Source organism: Elgaria multicarinata, chromosome 4 (genome assembly GCF_023053635.1).
Source record: "Elgaria multicarinata webbii isolate HBS135686 ecotype San Diego chromosome 4, rElgMul1.1.pri, whole genome shotgun sequence".
NCBI lineage: Eukaryota > Metazoa > Chordata > Lepidosauria > Squamata > Anguidae > Elgaria > Elgaria multicarinata.
The window spans coordinates 107819103-107845207 of record NC_086174.1 but is presented as its reverse complement, the minus strand read 5'-3'; the positions used below and the strand labels follow the sequence as shown (position 1 = coordinate 107845207).

The 26105-nt window shown below is 38.3% G+C and overlaps 1 protein-coding gene across 3 annotated transcripts in view; it reads right to left on the bottom strand.

The window, feature by feature from the left end:
* The window catches only part of PHIP (pleckstrin homology domain interacting protein), a 110663-nt gene that overhangs the window by 41363 nt on the left and 43195 nt on the right, over positions 1–26105 (bottom strand). For all 3 annotated transcript variants that reach the window (XM_063124925.1, XM_063124926.1, XM_063124927.1), the window contains exons 13-21: positions 22106–22204; positions 19938–20091; positions 18442–18576; positions 10744–10872; positions 7009–7234; positions 5234–5359; positions 4125–4308; positions 3198–3321; positions 477–617 (exon numbers count right to left, since the gene is read on the bottom strand). In XM_063124925.1, coding sequence (XP_062980995.1) covers positions 477–617; positions 3198–3321; positions 4125–4308; positions 5234–5359; positions 7009–7234; positions 10744–10872; positions 18442–18576; positions 19938–20091; positions 22106–22204 — 1318 coding nt within the window. The remainder of the gene's footprint in view (positions 1–476; positions 618–3197; positions 3322–4124; positions 4309–5233; positions 5360–7008; positions 7235–10743; positions 10873–18441; positions 18577–19937; positions 20092–22105; positions 22205–26105) is intronic.

Here is a 26105-nt window from a genome sequence, read left to right as displayed (position 1 = left end):
AACCCTTGCCCCAAGTTTTGAAACCCAATGCTCAGGTCACTGATCCGCCATTCAAGAAGAACTTAAATGTAATTTCTCATATGTAAATTGTACTTAAATATTACCATACTTCTTTATATATGTGTCAGTTTTTAAATTCCAAGGTAATCAATTCTCTTTCTATGAACATTACAGAACCCTGATCTTATATACCAGTGGTGGGGAATTTGTGGCCCTTCAGATATTGATCTATTGCAACTCCTATCAGCCCTAGCCAGCAAAGCCAATGGTGAAGAATGATGGGAGTTGCTGTCCCACATGTTCCCAGTCCCATCTATATACTAAAAGTGAACTCATACTCTGGGGAGCAGTCCTTATCTAGCAAAAGTGGCACCATCCACACAGAACAGGAAAGTATCCACAAGCTTGGGGAACCCCAAGGCCTCCAGAATTACGAAAAAGCCCACTTTAGGATGAAATACAATGTAATGTCTTACATCTGAAGAACTGCTTCCATTTTCCATATCTTCATTTGGCCTGGCAGTTTCTTCCAAAGCATATCTAGTACGGTAGTTGTGTTGGTTGGCCTGCTGTTTTTTGGAATCACCAACATCTAATATGTGATCATGAGAATGATTCTAGCAAGACACAAAACGCCCATTTTGAGAAAATACATATGAAATTACAATTTTACATTTCATTTTTGATGCATGATCTTAACAAGTAGATTGAAAACTACATAAATATTTGTTGAGCATGATCTGAGCAATGCAACCTGCAGTAGACTGAATTCCATGAACAATCATGCTTTTCCTATAGATCTACTGAATTTATACGACAACACAAACTATACTATAATTCTATTACTGTGAAGTTCAGGTCTTAGTTATATTCTAGCTAAGTTATCTGCACATTTGAAGAAAGCTGAGTAAGAGAAGGTTTTGACCATTATAGCAAATGATAAGCATCCCTGCATTCATAGTATCTTCCAAGAAAAAGCTACTGATATTCTGATCTTACACAGCATTAAACATTAGCTGCTATTCTCCCAGATGTTTTATTCATTTTTCCAACTCTCTATAATGATGTATAATACGCATATTAATAATACATTTAACAGTCATGTATTATTACTGAGTTTCCTTCCACTTTCTTAGTGCTTAATAGTAGTTCAGATGTTTTCCCTCTAAAATCTAGGAATGGTCACCTATGGTTACAAAATGGCATAGACATCCCTGGACAAAATTAAGTCTTTAAGTATAAATATTTTCTAGGTAGATAAGAGCTAGTACTATGGTTTCCTATGCTATGCACACTTCATTTATGCGAATTCAGTAAGAGCAACCACTTATGGCCCAAACACCTTCCTAAGCAGGAAGGCTTTAGCAACCTGGTGGAAGGCCATTGGATGGGGCAAATGATCCTCCCTGAGGAGGCATTCACCACTTCCACCACCTACTCTGGCAGATCTTAATAGTGAGATGAAAAAGATTTGAGCGTACAGGTGGTCAGTTTCTCCTCACCAACAACCTTGTCTACAGCTTCAGGTTGCACAAACTGAGAAGTATCTGGCTTAACTAGACAAGCGAATGCTGGAAGTACATTTACTGGTAGTGCTCTAATATGCAGTAGTACAAGATTCAAATGACTTTACCAGATTTGTGGACAAAGCAATTTTATCCACAAAGTGACCTGGTTCTCACATAACAACAAACTATAATTTAATGAATCATGGTTTGTTGAGTCATGGGTTGTCATTATGTGTGTATCTAGAACTATGGGTTAACTATGAGTTGTGAATCATGAGTTTTCACGTTCATTTTGATTGCTCTTGCAGCAGGCAAGAGCAGGCAAAATACCCAACCTATTTATAAGAAGGACTGCAGTACCACAAAGGCAGCTGGGACTTGGAAAGGAACAGGTAGAGGAGGTAAAAAAACAACCTGGAGACTCAGAAAACAAACCATGATTTGTTTGATCATCTGCCTCACAAATCCTGGGCAGGGCAACAAATCATAGTTTAAATAAACCATGGGTTAGTGTTACATGCAAACCAATCCAGTGACTAACGAATTGGTTACAACTGGCTACTGAGAAGTCTTCCTCTCCATCCTGAACGCCAAAAGTCCTCTGACTACTTAGAACAACTCCGCTAGCTGACTGAATATATGATGGTGAACCATCATCGCCACATATTAGACTGTGTTTGATTGGATACATCATACTTCCACTATCACTCTAGCCATTGTTCCTGCCATTTCACTGCAATGCCTCAGACCACCAAAGAGCTAGTGTAGGATTGTGAGCAGGGAGAAGACATTCAGATGCAATAATATGAATGGTCTGGGGTATTTCCTAATTTCAAGGTCAACCAGAATTTCAACATGATTACTAGCCTGATAGACAGAATAATCCTCAAGAACCAACTGAAAATCATTTAGATCCATCAGACTCCTGAGGGTGGACCATTTTAATTAACTCTTGTAGGAGATATAAACAATTAGAATACCTAACAGTTTAGCATGATTCACACAACAGTTTAAATGTTATGCCTCATAACAAATTACTTTACCCTGTACTAATTAATCCTCAACTACAACCCACCTGATTGCAAATTCAGAACCAGTTTAATATCATGCAATGAAATAAGAAAAAGTTTTTAAACTTTTTATTCCACTGTCCTGAGACTATTAAAAGGTAACATATGAAAAAGTCTTCATGTAAACAATAAGCAACTTTCTGCTACTGAATAAGCAGAACTGGGAAATTATTGTTACAGTTTAAATGGAAAGAAATGAAAGGAAATCAATAGAGCAACCTTAATACTTCCTCAAAGTATAATGCCAATGTTGCAAAGGCTTCTCAGAATTTCCAATTGAGGCTTTTGATCATGTTCCACTACTGTATATATACATATGCAAATACAGAGAAATGTTTTATATACCAAAGCCATTCTCACTTTAAAGATAAAGAAACACAGTAAGTGATACAACTTTACTGACTTGGCTGCTATATTATCTTATGATCTATCTATCCTCAGCTTTCCATGAAATTTGCCTTGCTATGAATGAAATTCTGTTCTACATTATATCTTTGACTTCTAGCCTAATACTAATCAGGTCTATTCAAGAAATAATTCTTATTGATTAAAATGATACTTAGGTCCTGCTTAGGATTGCAGTCTTCATGTGCAATAGAGGCAATATGGCACTTCTTACCTTAGGCAAAGAAGATATTTTGTTCTCTCTTGGAACATGATTTGCAACGTGTTTTCTTTTCTCTTCTGATCTGTATATCTTTATTTCTTCTTCCCCCTTTGCTGTTCTCCATTCTTCCTGCCTGCTACAGGAGAGAAATTTAGGTGTTAATCTTACCTTATTTTAAAATATACTTCTAAATAAGTGAATTACAACCTCTGTACCAATTCCTACAGGCAGGGGCCACACGCCCACCCTGTCTAACCTTTTTTGATTTGTAGTGACATAACTATTTTGAAGTGATATTCTATTTAATAGTTGCTGGAGCTTGTCCTACAGTTTCAAAACAGCATATTAAAATTGTAATCCACTCTAAAAATGAAAGCCTATGCTTATTCCCCCAAGATAAGGAAGTTGCATAGACATTTACTCCTACTCACAATGAACTCTGCAAAGTACATTTCAGATGTAGCAATAAGTCTCCAGAAAGTGCACACTTTCTTTTAGTGCACAGAATTAATTTGTTTCAGAAAAGGTATACAAATGCTTATTTCCTGTTCTATATGCATAAAGACGGATTTTAAAAAGTATGGTAGAGGATCTCCTTCTGTAACACTGTACAGCCATAGCGAAAGATAATGAACTCAAGATACATATTCAGGTGTATAAACTGCTTTTTAAAAAGACCAGTACAAAGCAGAAAATGAAACAGTAAATCATAGTAAACATGGTCCAGGAATCACAAACAAATGAGTATTCTGTATCTTCAGCAATTCCTCATGCCTTGCATTTGTGATCATGTTTTATGCTAAGAATATGCAAGACGTACTGTGAAGGCTGACACCAGTTTTGTGCTTCTAAATATAATACATACAAAAACCTATCAAGGTTAATTGTAAGCCTAGCAATGCAAACCTACTGACTTGATACCAAAAGCCTTGAACTTACCTGGCTACTCCTGTTGACAGCTCTGGCACCACAACCCTTCGACTCCATGCCACCAGGTCCCGTTCAGTAGCGATTTCACTTCTGGGCGCATTGCTATGCATCTGCCGTACTCCCTCAATTTGCCCACTGCGTCTTAATCCCACATTTGGTGGCGAATGCACCTCTGAGGTAGAGTTTACAGAGCCTATGAAATAATAAAAGCCATCAATTAACATTTTCAAATATTCTGTTGAGAAAATTAAGAGAAAACCAGTAGCAATTAGAAATGAAGGCATAAAGTTAATGGATCCTAAGTTTCTATGAGCAAACTATGCTCATGAGATGGTCCCGCTGGCAGCAAGAGGAGGACACACTTGCCAGTTCACCCTCCTCACTGTGCTCTTTGAAAATCTGTTCCTGAGGGTTAGGAAACCTTTCAAAATGACATGGGTAGTGATGCTCAAGGCTACAGAGGGAACTGACAAAGAACACCTCCCCGCACCTTCTGCTGGTGCAAGTCTCCACTGGATTGGAGTCCCTTCCATTAGTGGAAGAAGCCCTTCTGTTCATGAAACGGAAACTCAGGATCGAAGCCAATATGATTGCGTGAAGATATAACTTCCATACCACTCTGGAGATAAATCTCACACAGCATTTTAAGGCCATGTTGATCATCACCATCATTATTTATTACATTTCTATACGCCCCATCATCGAAGCCCTCTGGGCTGTTGACATAGTTAGGTTGCTGGCAATCTGGATTCATGCAGTTGGTAATATACTACTACGGTTGCAGATGCACTGCAGGCAGCTCATCCCCACTTGTGCACATCTGCCCATTGGTTTTTAAACTGATGGGCTGTCGTTACCAGCAAACCACATCAATGGATCCATTATATGCAAATAATTAATTTGTCATTAAAAAATAGGTGTCACTATGTAACTCTCTTAACCTTTACTGTTAGCTGCTGTAACTAGCGAAATTCCTGATTACTGTTAGAAAATGTTTCATGTCATGGTTTATTGTTTTTATTATGCCCTCTTTCAATACATGCAGTATATTTACTTCACTTCAATCAGATTCTGATTATTCAGCTGCTTAAATAAACGAAGTTTTTTTTTTCATTTACCCCTGCCAATTCTGTTAGCATTGCTAGTTGCAGCTTCTCCAGACCGCCTCTGATCTTGCTCTTGCTGAAGTCTTTGTATCATGCTGTCCAAAGGGCTAACTTGTTGACTCAAAACCTGGTTTAGTCCTATGAAAAGTAGAAATTGAATTTAGTTTACCTGATCCAAAATACATAATTGCGTATTTCTAGGTCCAAAACGTATAAATGTGCATTCCTTAATGAGTTATGGACTGCATGAAACAATCACTTATTTGCACATTTATCATTGCACGTGAACACATTTTGAAAACATTAGCAATGAATAAGGATATGTTTATCAAATGAATTTTATTAGACATATTTTCTCTTGTATAAAATTTGTTGGCAATTATGTTTGTGAAATTGCCACTTAATTAGTGATCAATAGGAGAACACACAGGATCCTGGAAAACAGCATAAGTTAGGTCACAGGTTACTCATTGGTCTTTCAATTAGCTGGATTGATGGAGCCACAAGCGTGTAGGATATACTGGTGGCACCACGCCTTTATCTTGCATCAAAAAGACAGGTTGTTGTTGTTGTTGTTGTTATTATTATTATTATTATTATTATTATTATTATTATTTATTTATTTATAAAGCACCATCAATGTACATGGTGCTGTACAGAGTAAAACAGTAAATAGCAAGACCCTGCCGCATAGGCTTACATTCTAATAAAATCATAATAGAACAATAAGGAGGGGAAGAGAATGCAAACAGGCACAGGGTAGGGTAAACAGGCACTGGGTAGGGTAAAACTAACAGTATAAAGTCAGAACAAAATCAAGATTTAAAAGCTTTAGGAAAAAGAAAAGTTTTTAGCTGAGCTTTAAAAGCTGCAGTTGAACTTGTAGTTCTCAAATGTTCTGGAAGAGCGTTTTAGGCATAAGGGGCAGCAGAAGAAAATGGACGAAGCCGAGCAAGGGAAGTAGAGACCCTTGGGCAGGCGAGAAACATGGCATCAGAGGAGCGAAGAGCACGAGCGGGGCAATAGTGTGACATGAGAGAGGAGAGACAGGAAGGAGCTAGACAGTGAAAAGCTTTGTAGGTCAACAGGAGAAGTTTATATTGGATTCTGAAGTGAATTGGAAACCAATGAAGAGATTTCAGAAGTGGAGTTACATGGTCAGAGCAGCGAGCCAAGAAGATGATCTTAGCAGCAGAGTGGTGAACAGAAACCAACGGACTGATGTGAGAAGAAGGAAGGCCAGTGAGAAGAAGGTTGCAGTAGTCCAACCGAGAAATAACCAATGCATGAACAAGAGTCTTGGCAGAAGAGACAGACAAAAGTGATCGAATCCTGGCAATATTATACAGGAAAAAATGACAGGATTTAGCTACTGCCTCAATATGAGGAATAAAGGAGAGCGAGGAATCAAATATAAAGCCAAGACTACGAGCTTCCTTGACTGGAGTAAGTGTAACATTGACAGTAAGAGAGAATGAGAGATGAGGAGAAGGTTTAGGAGGAAAAACAAGCAATTCAGTCTTTGCCATATTAAGTTTCAAACGACGATGAAGCAACCAAGCTGAGCTATCTGAAAGACATGCCGAGATGTTGAGGTTGAGGAACTGAAGAAGGCAGTGAGAGTATATTGGTTCTATTCTAGTTTAACTATCATGGCCCTCCTTTTCCACAACCCACCCCTGAAAACCGTAGTTTGGGAAAGGTGCTAAGAAGGTTCTCTTCAAAAGATAATTGTTAAATAATGTTAAATAATGCATGATCAAAGAAAACAATGAACTTGTAGATACCTGAAGAAGTTACCCCCATCTGAGGAATAAGTTGCTCCTCTCTACAGTTCTCACGTCCTGGAACTAATCGCTGATATCTTGATGGATGAGGATTACCATCAACATCAACCAAAAACGGTGGAGGCATAAGGTGTGGTGCCTGTTGTGTTTGCTCATCCAAGACAAAGTTGTTTGCATCACGGATGAGAGGCCGATAATCACTGTGAAAGAACATCTGATCTGCTATCTGTAAAATAAGATTAATTTTAAAATTATAGACAAAACTACATTTCATAGAAAGCATCATAGACTGGTAGTCAAAAGCTGTTTCACAAAAATACAGTTGGGTAAAACTGAAGTTTCTTCTTCCAGAAGGACACTTCTGATTTTTTTAAATTTTGTACTCCGCCTTGAGAGGGTTTTACCCTTAAAAGACATCCTAAAAATTACTTTAAATAAATAAAGATGTTCTCTACTGTGCTCAGGGTCTTTCTTTCTTGTTTTAAAATTAAAGCTAGATTAAACAGTTTACTACGGTTATTCTTAAATAATTTTTGAAGAATTGGGTGAGTGGGGATGTCCCTCAGATCCAGATGTTGCACTACTCAGAGCTTAACAGATATAAAGTAATACACCAACTATACTGATATTTTACAAAATAGATTCTAAGGCTGCAATCCTAAATATACACATCAAGGACTAAGCCCTAAGCCCAGTATGTGCAGTGACATGTGCAGAGACTGTACAAATCTCTGCATTCTTCAACAATATACAAATAATCCCTCTACTGCAAGAAAAGAATGGGGAGATCTTTTTTCATGTGGAGTCTAGTATTCACATTAGAATGGAACACTGGCAATCAGTGTGAAGGTTCCATTTTGTTTGACATGCAGAGGTATCCAATGTGTCCTCCTACCACCAAGGCGGCAGGATTCATGTGCCCTCGATTCTTTTACTATTCTCTCCCCTATTGTTACCTCCACAGTTCTGCTTCATGATACAGCTTGTAACAGGAAAAATGCAGGTAAGATTAATATAGGCATGGGTGGGTAATTCTTGGAGGCTGACAGTGCAGCTTACATCAAGTGTCCTGTCCTCCTCAATTGTCCCTGTACCACTGTTTCTGCTACCATAGAACTCACAAGGAGAGTCATCACAATGCAAAATTGGGCTGAACAGATGTTTGGCTGGCTGACAGAAGCCTAATTCTACTGGAAACAGGACAGATGGAATGGCTCTCCTTGTGTGCCCTGGTTTCCAGCAGAATCAGCTATCAGGATCCCTTGGGTGATGGAGAGGCTTTAACATTTGAAGTATCTTGTGGGCCTATCTTGGTCTAGGTTGGGTTCTTGAAGTTGGTCTTCCAACCACAATACGGAGACTCAAGCAAAAACTGAAGAAGCAGAAGCAGCTCTGAGAGTGGCTGCAGCAGCCTCGTGGCAAATATTTTAGGGCTAAATCCAAGTATTTCTCATGTATCTTTCTACTACTATAAGCCAAAGCCAGTATGGCCAATGGTCTGAGATTATGAGAGTTATGGTGCAAAACACTGGGAGGGAAACAGGTTGGATACCCCTGCTCTAAATTGTAGAACATTATAGCTTTTTTTTTAACAATCATAAAAAAAACAAACACTATTTAATGGTGCAACACATAGGGCAATTGGAAATGCACACCTTTCTGAGATTTCATTTCAGGGGAAACAGACACTCCACGACATATGGTAAGCACTGGGTCCTGAGTGGGAGGATGCAAACTTAAAGATGAATGACTTTGGACAACTAAGATTTCAAATATCAATGTCATTAAACAGTCTAAAAATTTGAAATTCACCCAAGTTAGATCCTTTAGACCACTCTTCTTCCTCACGATCTGAAAGGGGAGTGGGGGTCTTAATTAGAAAATCTCTTGGTTGCTAAGGTGCTCTCTGGGACATGGCTCTATTCTGAAATTTAAGTGGGAAGAATATTGGATTTGAGAAATGTTTTCCCTTTGGGAAAGTCACAGTGAAACACTTGAGATACCAGAGAGCATTTACCACTATGATTAAGTCTAGAGCCTTTCCCCTCTTACTGCTAAGGATCAATCAGTTTAGAAAGTGTTTAGATCTGTCTCTCTCTTTTAATATGATTACACTTTATCAATGCCCTGAAAGTTTTGGCAGGGACAAGAAATGGTGATTTCTTTAGAAAGTCCTGAGCCTAATTCTAAACTATCCAATAGGGACGATATCTCAGCTAAGCCAAGCGGAGCAGCAACAACCAGAATTAACAGCCTCTGATGTAGACCAGCTAGGGTGCTCTACTGCTTTGTTTGAACTCAAAGAAGGATCATATATGGTAGGAATTTTCCTTGAGACTATGGAAGACACTGTAGCTGGTGGGTTTTATTTCTCTTATCAGCAAGCTTCTTGGAAAAGTATTGGTCTACCCGACAGTGTAGAGAAGGAGAACAAAACAGTTTTGTTTTTTTCAGGAGAGAATACAAAAAAGGGAAACTGGTAAGAAGTTTTGGGGAAAAGAAAAACAGAAAGGTTTGAACAAAGCAGAAGAAAAGAAAGGTACCGAACACATCTGCATAGAGCAAATGCAGGAAACAGAACTGAGTAGGAAACAACAAGAGAGGATAATAAAGGAACCTAGGCAACACATAATTCCTGTTTTCTGAGGACACAGAACCCCAATGGATGCCTTCGACAGCAAATAGAAGAATAGAAGGTTTGCTAGCCAATGAATTTTCTTTCTACTTGTTCATCAGACAATGATCCAGACACTTGGCAACTGTCTCCATCTACCAGGAAGTGATTTCTTAAAAAAAAAAAGGTTCTGTTATGGAGTGAGCACACTGAGTCACCTCCCTGCAAGAGTCAGCTACGGCAATAACTTGTCCCAAATCTTATCCCTAAAACATGCCAGAAAGAAAGGACCCTAGCAAGTAGGATCCCAAGGCAGCCATTCCAAAAAATAAGGAAGACTATAGAAAAAAACAGGCCAGGTGCCAGGAACATTCTCTGGTGAACAAATAGAATTCACAGGTATTTTTTTTTCTCATCTCCCTTCTTGTGGCCATTGAGTGGTCCAGATACTGCAGCATAAGAAAGCAATGCCTCCAAATGCCAAGGTAAGGAGTGTTGCCTGAACTCAGAGCTCCACCACACTCTCAAACACCCTACTGCCAAAGGGAGCTTCAACTGATTATTATTTTTTTAAGCTCCTGTAGCATTTCGTGAAACTGGATGGCTAGGGAATGAGCAAGAATCCCCCCAAAGATTCCCTTGGAGAGGAAGTTGAAGCAGCTTCACAGAGAAAAGAACAACCCATATCTGAAGCACTGAAGGTAACATGAACAGAGAACTGCCATGTACTTCTAAAATCATGATTAAAACTGAATCAGCATATCCAAGCAAAATAGTATCAGGAAGCTTAGATTAAGAGTAGGAGTAACTGCATTAATTCATTATTTCTATCATAAATTAGAGAGCATATTTTATTTTAACAGCTATGTTCTCTTAGTATTTACCCTTAAATATTGTAAGTGACAATTTCAGAAGAATCATAAAGCAGCAATGAGCTACACTTGTGCCCTTAAGGTGCAATTAGAAAAAAGTAAGATTGAAGGGTATATCCAAGTACCACTACTTTTACATTCTAGTTTCAGTAATGTTGTAAGGCCATGTGATTAGTTGTTTAAAGATAGTACATTGTTTAAATTGTAGCTTTTGTTCAAAAACTAATTTAGACTTTTTCTGTTCAATACCTTGTCATATTTGCTACTTGAGCCAAAGCCAAAGATCAGAAGATGACCATGAGAGTCTGTACATGCGAAATGTTGGCCATCAGGAGAGCATTTGCAGTCAAACACTGCCCCATGTCCTTGTCCTTCAATCTGAAATACAACAGCACACAAATTAACAGACTACTTGAAAACTGACATATTATTTTCGAACAGATGACCACGAGAAACCTTTAAAAAAAAGAAGTAGTCTGTTAGATGGAAACTACATTCAAGATGACATTTTTTTTCCAGGTCATTAGTAAGCAAAGTCAGGCAAGCCATTAATTAATTACTGTTACATTTCCTATGTCTTGGAATTTTAAGAAAAGGCGTAAGTTTATTCAAATATATTTATTTTTAAGTTTTTATTGTTAATGTTATGGAAGAATGTATGTTTGTATCCACTGTAGGTCCAATCGACGTGTTAAGCTGTAATACTAAAGACATATTGCTAAGAAACAAGTCTCACTGGACTTCCTTCTGAGTAAACATGTTGAGGCTCAGGCTATTAAATTTACTGTCAAAATAAAAAGCTGTAAGGGAAAAAATTTCCACCACGTATCAGCAAAACAGTTCCCTGCAGTCTCTTCTGATGCCTCGCTCAAAATTATACAAAGATTCCAGTTACTAATTGTTCTTGGTCTTTCTGAAAGATTAAATTCTGTACACTTTGCACTGGCCCAGCTTTCCCACTACACTTAGATAAGTTACATGGATGGCTGAATTAGCTATTAATTCAGTTCAACTGACTGCTTGCAACTCATCTAAAGAACTGCAAATATTTTTAAAAGAATTTTACCTGATACTCATTTTCTGTTTTCCAGTTCCATTAATCCAGAACAAATGGGTTTTTGTTTTTCCCTGTAACCTGTCAATCAAGCACAGGTGACCAATCACCACTCTGAACTTCATACTCTAAGTACACTACCAATATTCCCATCTGCAAAACAATTTCAGTAGCACTTGAGCAAAAAATCCTTCTTCCTAACTATAACAAGGCTATGAAGCAGAAATGCAAACAAAGGAGCGGGGTGGGCGGGGGGATTCCTTCCACAAATAATCCAACTCACTGACTGTTAAAATACATGGAAACAGAGAGTGATAAATAGTCCTATCCCTGACTGAGAAGATAAAATACTAGTTTATACAACTTAACAGATCTAGCAATTGTTACAACTTCATGCTCTTCAAAATCTTACACTGTATCTGAATTAAACTTTTGCAACAAAATTAGATATGCTTCTGGATTAGCAAACAAAAAGTCACACTAATAAATACATTACTTGAGAGTAAACTCCATTTATTTCTAATGAAACTTATTTCCGGGTGGCATGGATAAGCATTTGGATAAGACTATCTAGTTACTATTCTGCCCTAGAAGAATAATGAAATTGTTGAAAAGGATAAGCAACATTTGTTAAAGCCAGCTATTTAAACTTTGTATCAAGACAAGCTCTCTTTTGAAAACTCTTATTCTGAAATGAAAAGCCACAATTCTTGAAAAATGGCAGATGCTGACTACACATAAATACGCTTTATAGATATATACTACAATCTACTTCAATGCCCAGAAAAAGATAATTATATTTAAGGCTCCATACCTAGTGAATTTACCTAGTAAAATAAACAAACAAATAAACAGGCTCCATATAGGAAACATATGAGACTGGTATACAAAAGCAGTAAATGGACTTGTACTTGTGTACCAGAACTTGGGGGAAGGGGAAAACTTTCCACCACAGAGCCTCATGCAGCATCTTGTGCAATATGACAGGCCAGAAGTTAAAGTTGCTCCAAAAAAAACCCTGCTTGGGAATCACTTCAGGTACATTCACAGCCATATAACTTGTTGCCTTTAACTATATAACTTTAGAAACCTCAATAACCCCTCAAGTGTTTTGATCTCTCACTACCTTCCGTAAAAGAAACGGCAGGAACTGAATTATTTGGCTTTGCTGCAGTATACAGAACTTATATAAAGATGCTTTGTTTGTGTTGTTTGCCTTCCCTGGACCTAATCCTGGCACTCTGGTGTTAAATCAATAACAAGTTGTTTCTGTAAAAAATTACAGATAGTTAGGAAGATATGGTGTCGCAGCATCTAGGCCATGTTACACATTACATTGCAGTAGCAAGCAACAATCTCTATGTTTCCACAGAGGGGAAAAAGTTACAAAAAAGAATCAACTAGCAGGAAAGCATAAAAAGTATAATATGTGGCATGATTTTAGACTTTGCTATCGAAACCAAAGGTGGTTGGATCTTGTGTGCAAATCTAGACCAAATCTTAAGGAGTAAATTAAATGTGATGGCAATAGCCATGTTGAATAACCTTCAACCCCATCCATGCATAAATTGAGGGTGGGATGAGAGTTTAATTTCCTGAACCTTCCTGCCCTCCTCACCAAACTTTCCTCCAGGTTCAAAATCCCAGTATCAAAGCTGAATTATAGAGAGGTAAGCTCCCCCCACCCACATGCACTCTGCTTTATATGTGAACAGAAGATATATGAACAAAAGTAGCTGTTGCCATCCTAAAGGGCCACTTTCTCCCATGCGGATATGACTGATATTTAAGAAGCACTTTGCAGTTCCTCGCTCTGGGTGCCCCGCACTATAAAAAGTTAGAAATATTAGAAGCTACCTTATATCTGGTCAGACCATTAAGACCAGAAGAGGAGTTGGGCTTGATCAGACGAAAGGTCTATGTAGTCCAACATTCTGTTCCCACAGTGGCAAACCAGATGCCCACGGGAAGCCAAAAAGCAGGAGTGTAATAGCACTTTCCTGCCCATGTTTCTCGGCATTCTGATTCCAATACTGGAGATAATCCATAGCCATCATGATTAGAAGCCAAAGATAGCCTTATCCTCCATGAATTTGTCTAACCCCTTGTCCACGTTCGTGGCTACCATTACATCTTGTGGTAGGGACTTCATTGTTTAAATGTGTACAGTGTGTGAAAAAGTACTTCTTTTTGTATGTCCTAATCTCTCACCATGCAGGTTCATTGGGTGCCTCCAGATTCTAGTATTATAAGAGAGGTTTTCTCCCTATCCACTTTCTCCACACCGTGCATAATTGCACATTCATTTTTCATCTAGTTCGGTATTGTCTCTAAACTAACTGGCAGGTGTAGTCCGGGGGGGGGGGGCTTTTCAGTGGAAGTGCATTTATAGAACACTCTTCAGACAGGTTTGTGAGGCACTAATATTGGGGGTCCTTTTAAGCCTCAGGTTAAGCCCTTTTATTTCCCAAAGCTTTTAATTGAGTGATTTTACTGCTTTTATTTGATTGTATTGTCTTAATATTTTATTATTTCAGTTGAAAGGTTTTTTCTCCTAATTACAAGCCACTTTGATTATTCAAAATAGAAAAATGAAGTATATTAAACACACAGACCATGTTCCAATGATTAATAACCCAAGATATGAATGAGCTCCATGTGGCACACAGCCACTTTATTCCTCCCTTTGAGCAGAGTGGCTGCATACTATTTCAATAATTCTACAGTTCTTTGAGAAACTATAGTTTAAAAACACAGAGGTATATGAGAGATATGTGGAGGCTTAAACTATTCTATTGACAATATATTAATATGGTTATATGAGGAAGAAATGGGTATACTGTCAAACTGGGAAGAAGGGACATTACAGAATTCAGTTAGGGGACCTTTCAATAGAACCCACAGAGACTTTAAAATAAAATTAAAAACAAGCCAGGCAGAACTGTTCAAAGCTAAGCAGATACTTTGTGTTTTGTATCCTGAAGCAGATTTCATGACAGGCATACTTCTATTCATCTTAAGTTTCATGTGGTACTCATGAAAAAAACCCGACTAAAACATATTTTTTCTTCCTTATACATACAGTAATGTAAGACTCAAAGAGATTTATTAAATGGAATCAGTTTACTTGAAAAAGTCATCTGAAACCTAGATCTGTAGGTTTTGCTTAGGGTTAAGACAACATTTATAATCTTATATGGCTCGGGTCCAGGTTATCTGAAAAACCATATTCTCCCTTATAAGCCTGCCCATCTTCTGGAGAAGCCCTTCTTTCAGTCCCACCATCTTCACAGGCACGCTTGGTGGGAACATGGAGCAGAGCCTTCTCAGTGGCTGCGCCAGTGCTTTGGAACTCTCTTCCCTGGGAAGCTAGATTGGCTCCCTCCTTGATGTGCTTTCGGAAGCAGGCAAAAACTTGTTTGTTCCAGCAGGCCTTTGGAGAATAATCTGGTCCTCCATCTATGTTAAGGACTTGTAAAACTGTCGTGTATTTTAAACGTTTAATGTTTTAGTATTGTAAAAAAATAATAATAATAATTGTACATTTCTTTTCCTAGGTTTAAAATGTATTGTAATGCCACCTTGAGGCCCAGTATTGGGCAAAAGGCGGCATACATCATCATCATCATCATCATCATCATTATTATTATTATTATTATTATTATTATTTTATACATGTTGACTTGAAAGTATGTTGTGGGTTCGATGGGATTTCCTCCCAAATGCAATCTAAAAGGGATTGTTTACAACCTTAAGGTTGTAAAACGTAACAGTGAGGATACTAAGGAATGTGCCAAAGTTACTAAATAGCATTAAAATATGAATTTAAAAATTAAGAATAGGTTTCCCACAAGTTGTATTGTTTAATTACTCCATTTACAGCAAAATTATGGTCTCTCCCACACCTCCAAACAGAAGCACTCTATGATAAAAGAACATGTTTGTTTTTCTCTGGTTCACCTTTTTCTGTTACTTTTATATAGCACTACCTTCAGCAAGAGATAATAAAAGAAAAATCTAAGGGTGTTTTTTTTAAAAGGAGCCTAAGACGGCGAATAACCATGAGTACTACAAAGTTTAACCTCTGCTTGATTTACCAGTTTACAAGAACCCATTTGCTCTGAATTAGTAGATAGTATCATACTATCCAAAGATAGTCTAGCTAGACAAAAAGAATTTGATTATAACATTTCAATAAATCCCAAATGTTCTTTTAAAGTTTATTTCACCACAGCATTTAAAAATGAAGAGCCTTGGTATCAGCAGAGCCTCTTTAGTGCCATATTCAAAACAACAATTATATACAATTCATTTATACACAACTGTTATAAAACATAGGAAGGAAGCAGTTCTGATTCCTTCATAATACAGACTTACAACTATGGCAAATAAGAATTGTTCCAGGCAAACAGACAGTGGCTGTGTTCAGATGATCATATCTTGCCTTAAGAAGCTGAGATACAAACAAGTCTTTTGCCTGTGCGTACAACCTCTTTGTTCCTCCCTTTGCATGAGCAGCAGTTAAATCAGGAATTATGTAATTAACCAAGTTTTCAATTTCAAGAAATCAACTAACTATGGTTGATTAGAGACTTTACGAAGGGAAGGAAACTAAGCGTACAGGCAAGCATTTATTCATATGTCGGTTTATTAAGCAGATCATCTGAACCAGGCTACTGAAGTGTGTGTTTTTTCTTTAAACTACTGATCTACAACACATACTAATGTATGTACGCAGGTGAGCTAGTGAACATTTTTGCGGGCTTATTTGTTACTCTGGTCAACTCATTTCAACATATTCCCATGTATACTGGGGTTTCCAATAAAAAAAATAGAGTCTAATTCTAAAAGTTTACAATGTTACCAAAACTGACCAAATCTTCATTCTTGTACATACATTTTACACATAATGCCATCGATTGTAAGACGCACACCAATTTCAGTAACACCAACAGAAAAAAAAACCTAAGACACACCCGCGATTCTAAGATGCACCCCATTTTTAGAGATGTTTATATGGGGGGGAAAGTGTGTCTTAGAATCGAAGAAATAGGGTAATTGGTCTCTGATCAACTTTTGGAGGAAATTGATTTTCTAGATCCATTTCAATCCTGCTACAGATCTGGCTTTGGGGCAGAAACTGCCTTGATCATCCTGTGGGATGGCCTGTGCCAGAAGAGAGACAGGCGGGAGTGCAATCCTGTTAGTACAGTGGCTTTTGATACTATCGACCATGGTATTCTTCTAAACATTCAATCAGGTTGGTATGTGGGATGGCCAATTCGAGGAAGTAGTGCTAGGAGATTATTGCTCTGTCCCTCGGCAGCTGTCCTACAGAGTTACTCAGGGCTCATCCTCCATGCTTTTCAACATCTACATGAAAATCATTGGGAGAGGTTATCCGGGGATGTTGGCTGAGGTATCGCCAATAAGTGGATGACACTACTTCTCCTTTTTATCTAATTCGGGTGGTGAGGAGTTGATGTTCTCAACTAGTGATTAGATGAGGGCCAACAAACCAAGACTCAATCCAGACAAAACAGAGAAATTGTTTGTGGTAGTCTACATGCCTGATTAAATCACATTCCCTCTAAAACAGAAGGTGCACAACCTTTCTGGCCCTGAGAGCAGTTATCTGGTGTTGGTAGGAGCCACATATGTACATGTATGCACACGCGCACACAAACACACACATACAATCATTCCATATTACTTTCCTTGTTTGAGACCTTGGCAGCAATTTCCCATTGCTTTCCAAACATCCCCTCCAACATGCCACTGGGTTTCCAAAGTTATTTCATAAAAAGTAATGTAACTTCATTAAAGTAATTAAGGAAATTGATTTAATTTAATCTTATTAATTTCTTTTCTTTTAATATAATAGATTTCATTAATTTTGTTTAAACACCATGCTCCACCAACTCCCAGCTTTTGTTCAATGCCCCTCTACCCATAACATTAATTTCATTTTACACTTAAAAACAGAAACAAAAAAACCACAGTGCACTCGTTTCACTTTACCCTCAGTAGCAGCAATAGATTAGAGGGTCGTATAGCCCTCTCACAGCAGTTGCTAGAGCGTATTCTAAAACAGGGGTAGGCAGAAAGTAGTTTTATAGATGTTTTGGACTTCATACTTGACCACTGCCTATGCTTGCAAGGGGTTCTGGGAGTTGAAGTCCAAAACATCTGGAGTATCCATGAAGACATTCTGGCCCTAGCTTCCTAGAGCAGCGCAGAAGCAGGCAGCAACTCCAGGAAAACTAGCAGGAAAAGAAACCCTATGTATTTGGTGGGGTACAGTAGTGATGGCTGCATGCAGCCCACAGGCTGTGCAATCCTGCTCTGAAGGACTGGGTCCCTAGTTTGTAGGTGGCTCTTGGATCCATTATTGTCACTATTCACAGGTGGCCTCGGTGTCTTGGATCAGTAAATAATGTGTACATTATTTACTGTTTTATACTGTTTTGAATTGATCTTATCTGTACGCCTCCCTGAAATCCCAATGATATAGGGCGAGATACAAATATTTTAATACATACATACATACATACATACATATTCTCCCAGATATTTGAAGAACTATCTTTAGTAGCTTTCAGATTTTAGCATTTTGATTCTAGTTTTTGTGATTTTATCCTTTGCTACTGGTTTTATTATATGCTGTTTTATGGTCTACTGTTTTATATTTAAATTTCCTGTACAGCGATCAGAGAATTTGGTTATTGGGTCATATAAGTATAATTAAATTATCCAGATGATAAACAGGATCTCTAGACTGGATACAATGATGTACAGACTAAGCCAAAAAAAGTATTACCGTGTTTTTGGTCTCAAGACTAACTTGACTAGGTAAAAACTAGATTTCTAATACAAATAACTGAAATATTTACCATGTTGAAGTACGATCGGATTTTTACACCCTTGGCCAGATCCCATACTATGACATTTCCATCGTGGCCAGCAGAGAAGAGAACTCTAGGATCAAAAGGGTGACTCTCAAGTACAAATACTTCATCCTCATGACCCTGAAATATTTTTTTGAAGTAAGAAACGGAAAACAATTAGTTCAGTTGAACATGGGCAATATTACCTTTTCTGCAGCAGCACTTCAACTGTGAAAATCCCTCCCGAGGGAGGTCAAGCTGGCTCCATCCCTATTGTTTTTTAGACAAGCAATAAAAATGTGTATTGTTTGACTTTTAAAATTCTTTGGCCTATTCGTTTAAAGCATGTTCTAATTTTATTTTATATCACTTTGAGGACCTTGGTAGGCAGAAAGGCAACATATAAATACTTTAAAATAGTAAATTATTAGGGCCAGTAACCAAAAAAGGGATAAAGCAGTATGGGAAAAAACTGGGCTTCATCCACATATTTTTGCTGTTTCAGTCCCAAGTTCCAAACAAACCAGATAATGTTCAGTTTAATAAGTGATTTGTTTCTTTGGATGTAAGAATTGTTACTGTAAAATCAAATAGCAAAGTTCCAGCTATGTACATAGGATGGGTGTATATGGCAGAGAATTTTCTTTAGATCCTCAATCTGAAAGATAAATTGAAGTTAATCCTGCTATATAACATGATATGTAATATATTAAAACCATAATGTTTTTATTATGTGTTTTATTGTTGTTATGAGCCTCGTGTGGCACAGAGCGGTAAAGCAGCAGTTTCTGCAGCTGAAACTCTCCCCACGGCCTGAGTTCAATCCCAGCGGAAGCTGGTTTCAGGCAGCCGGCTCGGGTCGACTCAGCCTTCCATCATTCCAAGGTCGGTAAAATGAGTACCCAGTTAGCTGGGGGAAAGGTAATAATGGCCAGGGAAGGCAACGGCAAACCACCCCGCTATAAGGCCTGCCAAGAAAACGTCAGCGAAAGCTGGCGTCCCTCCAAGAGTCAGTAATGACTCAGTGCTTGCACGAGAGGTTCCTTTCCTTTTCCTTTATTGTTGTACACCACCTTTGGAGGGCTTCTGCACTGAAAGGTGGCCAAGAAATATTTTTTAAAAATAATTAAATATGTAAGTAATATATTTTTTAATTATACGTAGGTCCTGGTTCCACTGCATACAAATCTATAAAAATGTGCAGAGTATGTTTGTGTTCATATAAAAAACAAAAACAAAAAAGTCTAGTGTTTTTCTAGAAGGTATGCAATTCCTAATATTTCCATACACGCCCCACAAAACAAAAAGATTCACTCATATACTTCTGCTGTAAAGAATCTATTTTCAATGTATTAACTATTTGGAGCAAAATTCCATATTAGGTACATAGTTGAAAAAATCATCTTTTTGGTAACTGAAGATAATGGGTACTATAGGAAGACATGCCAATGATTTCTACCAGTAGAACTATGAAAAAAGGATTGTTAGTACATTTTCCTTACCATAAGGACATGAATAAGTTGGCCAGTGAAAGAGTTCCAAACTTTCAAAGTCATGTTATTAACTGCAGTAATAACAGAGTTGTCATGACGGTCCCACGCCACCATAGTAACTTTCAGTTTTGTTATTTTGTCTTCTACCCCTTGTAGGGTTTGACTATAATTAATGAACACAAATCAGAAGATAAGGACATTATTCAACAGCTACAAAAAAGCTTCAGAAGTGTATTTAAATCCTAAGATTATTTGCTCAACAGGCAGAGTTGATACTATGGGAGTTCCTTGGTAGGAAAAACCCACCACTTCCGAAGTTCTCCTGACTCATGCTGGCCAAGGCAAAAGGTGGTGGTGTAGCAGCCTGTTCCCTTTAGCCTCCCCTCTCTCTGCTCTCAACATCCCCTTTTCAGCGCCTACTCCTGAGAGCACTGATGTGGAGGTTTCTGTCACCACAATGAGTAGGGCTCTGGAGACGGATCTCTTCCTATGCCCAAGGATCTCACTCTCAGACAGCGGAAAAGGAGCTTCACAATATCTTATGGTCCCTGGGACACCCTCCTAAAGACATTGGAACAGCAACCTTAAAAAGCTGTCAGAAAAACATTTCTTACAGGGATCAGATAACAGAAGTAACGTCTATCAATATATTCTAGAACTATTTTTATTATCAAAATGTAAAATGGCCAAAAAGCAAAATATTTTTACAAGGAAGAAAATATATGGGATGGAAATCTTGTATTCCAATGATATATGAATAATATCCAACAAAGTCACCCAGTGATGTTCTATTTTTATCTTTTATGCTAAATTTATTTAAGCAGTTCTAGCATGGGTCTTTACTGACTTCCAAACAGAAGCAATACACATCTTAGCTGTGGATTCCATATCCTCCACTCACATCTGCCTTCAAACAGCCTTTTCAGGGTTATACAGAATCTTATACCTAGCCACTTCCTTTATTTTCCCCAAAGATCTATCTCCAATATATCTTAATAGCTAGACACTCCCAGAATATAAAGACTTTTTCACCTTGCTTTGCACGTGGCAATTTAAAACAAAATTTTCTAAATCAAGTAGAATGTCCTCCCACTTCTCAATATTAGTAAGAGTATGTGAAGGGGAGAAAAGGCCTTTGAGAAAGCCTGCAATAGAGAAATGAGTACTCAGTGGTATTTTCTCCTAGCACAGCTGCCAATGGATGATGGAAGACCCCCATATCAACAGATTGTCATCTTACTATGACTAAAACAGTTTCATTCTAGCAACTTTTGTATGCTCTCTATTTCTGTACCATTTCTTAATTATTTACTTCATTCATAAAAAGACAGTACAGCAATGTTTTATCATGGTTAAGAGATGAGGTGTAGACCGCAGAAATGCATAATCTGTTCCACACAGAAGAAGAGAGGCAGTGTACAATCCTACATTCCACTTCCCTTCTTTCTTAGCCATGGTAAGCAGGTTGCATTAATCCTAAATATGCTCAACAAAAAAAGCAGGATTAAAAATAAACTGATGCTTCTATTATAATTTAAAAAGACTCGTAATATTATGGACCAGTGTTTTTAGCAGCAGTGTTCTTCTGTTCTCTGTGCAGGAAGTACTCTAAAGTCAGGTTCACATGATCATGGGGGTAAAAGAAACCTCTACTGCACATCGAGGGTTGCAGGGTGGTTTCGAAGCCAGCCCTGCCACAAACCAGGTTCAGTTCAGACAACCCACCAACCTGTGCTGCAGTGCAAATAATTTTGTAAACAACGGGTGCTGGAGCAAGGGAAGAAACCACAACGACTTCTTTTACCCCCACGATCGTGCAAACCCAGTCTCAAGAGTCATTAAAGTAATTTCAAGACAAACAGCCTGAGCAGCTGCTTTATAACAACGTTAAAAGTTGGTAACTGGTCCAGCATATAAGAAGCTGACTTAAAGCAGGCCAGACTATTTCCCATTTAGCCCTATACTGTCTACCATGACCAACAGTAGCTCTCCAGCAGAGGTCTTTTCGATCATCTGGTACCCAACCTTTCTAATTGGAGATACCAGATAATGAACAGAAGACTGTCTGTTCATTGGTTCTGCCACTGACTTATGGTACTTCCTCACAAAATTATACCTAAAACACCAATGAGTGGAATATTTTAAATTATGTATCAGCAAACATAAAAATGGCTTACCCTGCAGGACGTGTAGCCATATCCAACAAAATGCTCTTCCATTCCCTTCTCTTGAACATCCATATACGTGCAGTCCCATCACGGCTTCCACTCACAAACCTAACAAAGCGGGGGGCAGAGAGATACTTTTCATCATCTTTTGCAAGCAAAGAACCATACAAAGTAATTGACAAGATGGAGCAGCTGCATATACAGTAGTTTGACAGCTTTTGATAGCTGACAGGTCAGGATGGAGAAGGTGATCACATTGACCCCTTAGCAAAGTTATCCTAAAGTTTTCAAGTGTGGGATTTACCCTTGTCCCCCCTTCCATTCTCTCTCTCCCCAAGTGTCCTCCAACTATCACATGAAGGACAGAAAAAAAATTCTTTAGTTAAGAAGGAATAATTTCTGAAAATGTTATGGTTATTTAGCGAGAGAGAGAGAACTTGGTATTTAGTAGCATGTGACAATATCGAAGAGGTTTTCGTAGTGGGTCTAGCTTTACAATGGGGCTGCAACTGGTTCAGAACACAGCAATGGTGTCAGCAATAGGGATATCTTTTCAACAAGTTCACTGACTTCCAATTTGTTTCTGAGTACAGTTCAAAGCATTGACAGTCAAAGTATTGGCACTGACCTATAGGGCTCTGGGACGGCCTACTCTAATATCAACCTGCTCAGTTATTGAAGTTTCAATGAAACTTTTGCTTAGGGTGAATCCAATTTTGGAAATCAGACAATAAAAGACAAAGCCTTCATGGTTGTGGCACATTGGTTGAGGAACACTGGTTGGGGAACACCCTCTCATGTTCAATTTCCAGAGGGATAATCATGTTGGTCTGTTAGTCAGCAAAAACAACAATCTTGTGGCAAAATGTTCTTAGAATATCTAAAAGTAGGTTTGCATGGGAGTTTTCCTGACCACTAGCACTGCCAGATACACAATTATTTTAATGCAATATTTTATTGTCTTATTACTGTTTTAACTGATGGTTTTTATTGCAGTATACAACGCCACTGTTCCACCTATGGCACTGATGTAGTTAGTGCTAGTGTAAGCAACCTCTAGTGCAATGCCTACAGCATATGCTAGCATGACTGGTTTTCCGGAAAAACCTGTTGTGCCAACATATGCTATTGGCGCTGTGCTAGCAGTTGCTTATGCTAACTAGATCAATGGTGTAGTGTATTTTATCATGATTTTACTTTGCGAACTATTCGGGGACTTCTTTTTTAAATCAGAAGTGATATAGAAATGTTCAGAAATAAATCATTTATTGTGGCATAAGCTTTCACGGTCACAGTCCACTTCATCATGCATCTGATGAAGTGAGCTGTGTCCTCAAAAGCTTATGCCATAATAAATTACTGGTCCTTTAAAGTGCCACAAGGCCCTTTGTTGTCTTCCCTGTCCATATGCTCATTGTCTTCCTTAATGGCCTTTAGGCACGAGTTAAAATCACGGCTATTTATTCAAGCCTTCAATAGAGTCTTGCGACTTTTTAAGTGTTTCTTGCTGAATCTAATGTATTTCAAGTGTGCGGTTTCCTCTGTTTTTATGGTATTTTGCTGCTGCTTTTAGGGTACTGTTTTTTTACTGCTGTTTTGTTTTTATTGTTGCTTAATTTTATTGGCTTTATTTATTTAGGTTATTGTTACCATGTTTATTTATTACATGAATTTTAACACTTTGCTGTAAGCCACTTCAAGTTCTAAGGTTGAGAAACAGTATATATATATATTAATTTTGTTAAATATCACAAGCAGATAATATATATTATTCTATACATACAACTTCAGCACGGTATGATTCAACACTGTACATGAAAAAATTCCACCCAATACTTATACAGTTCTTATAGGGATATTAAGATCCATTAAGGAAAAAAAAAACATAATAAAGCAGCTAACAGCAGTTTGGACTAGTGACTGCTTACTTACTAGACTGGTCATAATCTCAAATTGCCACTCCTTTCTGACTCAGAAGTGATTTTAAGAATGCACAGGCCCCATTTGCACACAACTGGCAAATTGCGGATTAATTAACCCAAGATTTGCCACAGCATGTGTTGCTGCCATTTTGAATATGCAACCTCCGATTCCGCTGACTGGAGGTCACTTTGTGACGCCTGAACTCGGACACTATGGGTTAATCATGGATTAAACTACCCACAGTTAACCTAACAACTAATTGTAGGTTGACTGTGGGTTGCTCAACCCAGGTTTGTTGTTGCTGTCATTACTTGCCAATGTGAAGATAATTTAGGATTGTGACTGCCCTACGGTCCTTGGAGAGTGTCCTAGGGACCATAGGCTACTTTGAATTCCCTCCTCCACTGAGCCTGTAGACAGTGCTACAACCTTTCGCAGCCACCAAGGAAAGAACTGCGACAGCTGTTTCCAAGGTTGCAACAGCAACCTCAGTCAACCTTAGAGAGTTTGAAAAGGGCGCATTCCGGTGAGCAGGGAAGGAGGGGGAGAGTAGAATCCTATGGTCTCTTTGTCTCTTGTTCTCACCGGTAGTAAGCTAAAGGGGCTGAGAGGCCCATCTACCTGGGTGTTTTTTATTTCGAAGGGGAAAGGGAGATGAATTTGGCTCAATTGCTTCTCCCTCCCTGTTGGTAGCAGTCCAGCAGGGCATAGGATTTTCAGAAGCCTCTGAATTAAGTTTTCAGGCTAAATTATTTTAATAAAATAAAATAAAATACTGATCATATCCAATAATTAATGTAATATACAGTGCAGTGCAAAGGTCTTAGGTCACTCTGCAAAACTGACGCCATTTATCTGAGTAGTAAATGTGTATTTGTTCGGGGAAAAACACTATATAACATTGAAGTCAACACAAAGATTAATACAATGAAAAATAACAAAAATCTCTTGTGTTTTTAAAACAAGTCAGTATTTTGTGTGGCCTCCCTTCGCTTTGGTAGACTGTTGTGTTATTTTTTTCAAGTAGTTTCAAGTAAATTTGCTTTGATAGACTGCAGTGTAATTTTTTCAAGTAGCCCTGTGGTAAAATCTTCCAAGCTTCTTGCAGGATTTGCCATAACTCTTCTTTTGACTTAGGCTACTTTGGGTTCTTTTCCCTGTCCAAGTGATCCCACACTGCTTCAATTATGTTGAGGTCGGGGCTCTGAGATGGCCAATCTAATACTGTGAGAGTTCCATCTCCAGACTTCCACTGTAAGCAGGTCTTAATCATGTCTGCTGAGTGTTTGGGGCTGTTATCATGCTGAAAGATAGAGGGTTTTTTTCCAATCAGTCATTTTCCTGAAGGTAGAGCATGATGATTTCGACCAGATCCCCAACACCATTGGGATCTGGTCCCAGACCATGAAAGAGCTGCCACATGTTTCACAGAAGGCTGCATACAGGCATCAGTGTACTTTTCGCTAACTCTTCTTCTGACATATTGGCGTCTTTGTGAACCAAAAATTTCAGATTTGGACTCATCGCTCCTTGAGACATTCTGCCACAGGTTGTCCCTCCATGTTTTATGGTCTTTTGCGTTCTGCAATCTCTTCTGCTTGTTGCCTGCCTTTTCTCAAGAATGATTTCTTAGCTGCAACACACTCTATAAAAACATTTCTTATAAGACTAATTCTCATGGTCGAAGCATGTACTTGGGTGCCACATGACCCTGGCAGATGTTGAGCAAGCACTTCACTGGATTTCTTTCTGTACTGTTCATCAGATGCGGACAGCTTTTGGGGTCTTCCACTGCATTTTCTGTCTTCAACTTGCCCTGTTTCTTCAAATTTCTTTATGACAGCTTGAACACATCTTAAAAATCTGGTTAGACGAGCTATTGCTTGCTGAGAATTGCCTTGTTGATGCAAAAGTATAACTTTATTTCTGTCAAACTGTGTTAGCTTAGCCATTTCCAAACCTCTCAAGGCACCCCAGCCATTCCATGTAATGTATTGATTAAATTCCATCACCAGCACACTTGGTTCAGCTAATCAATACCTCATTAAGTTGAATCAGGTGTACTTTTTAATTGTATTAATTTTTA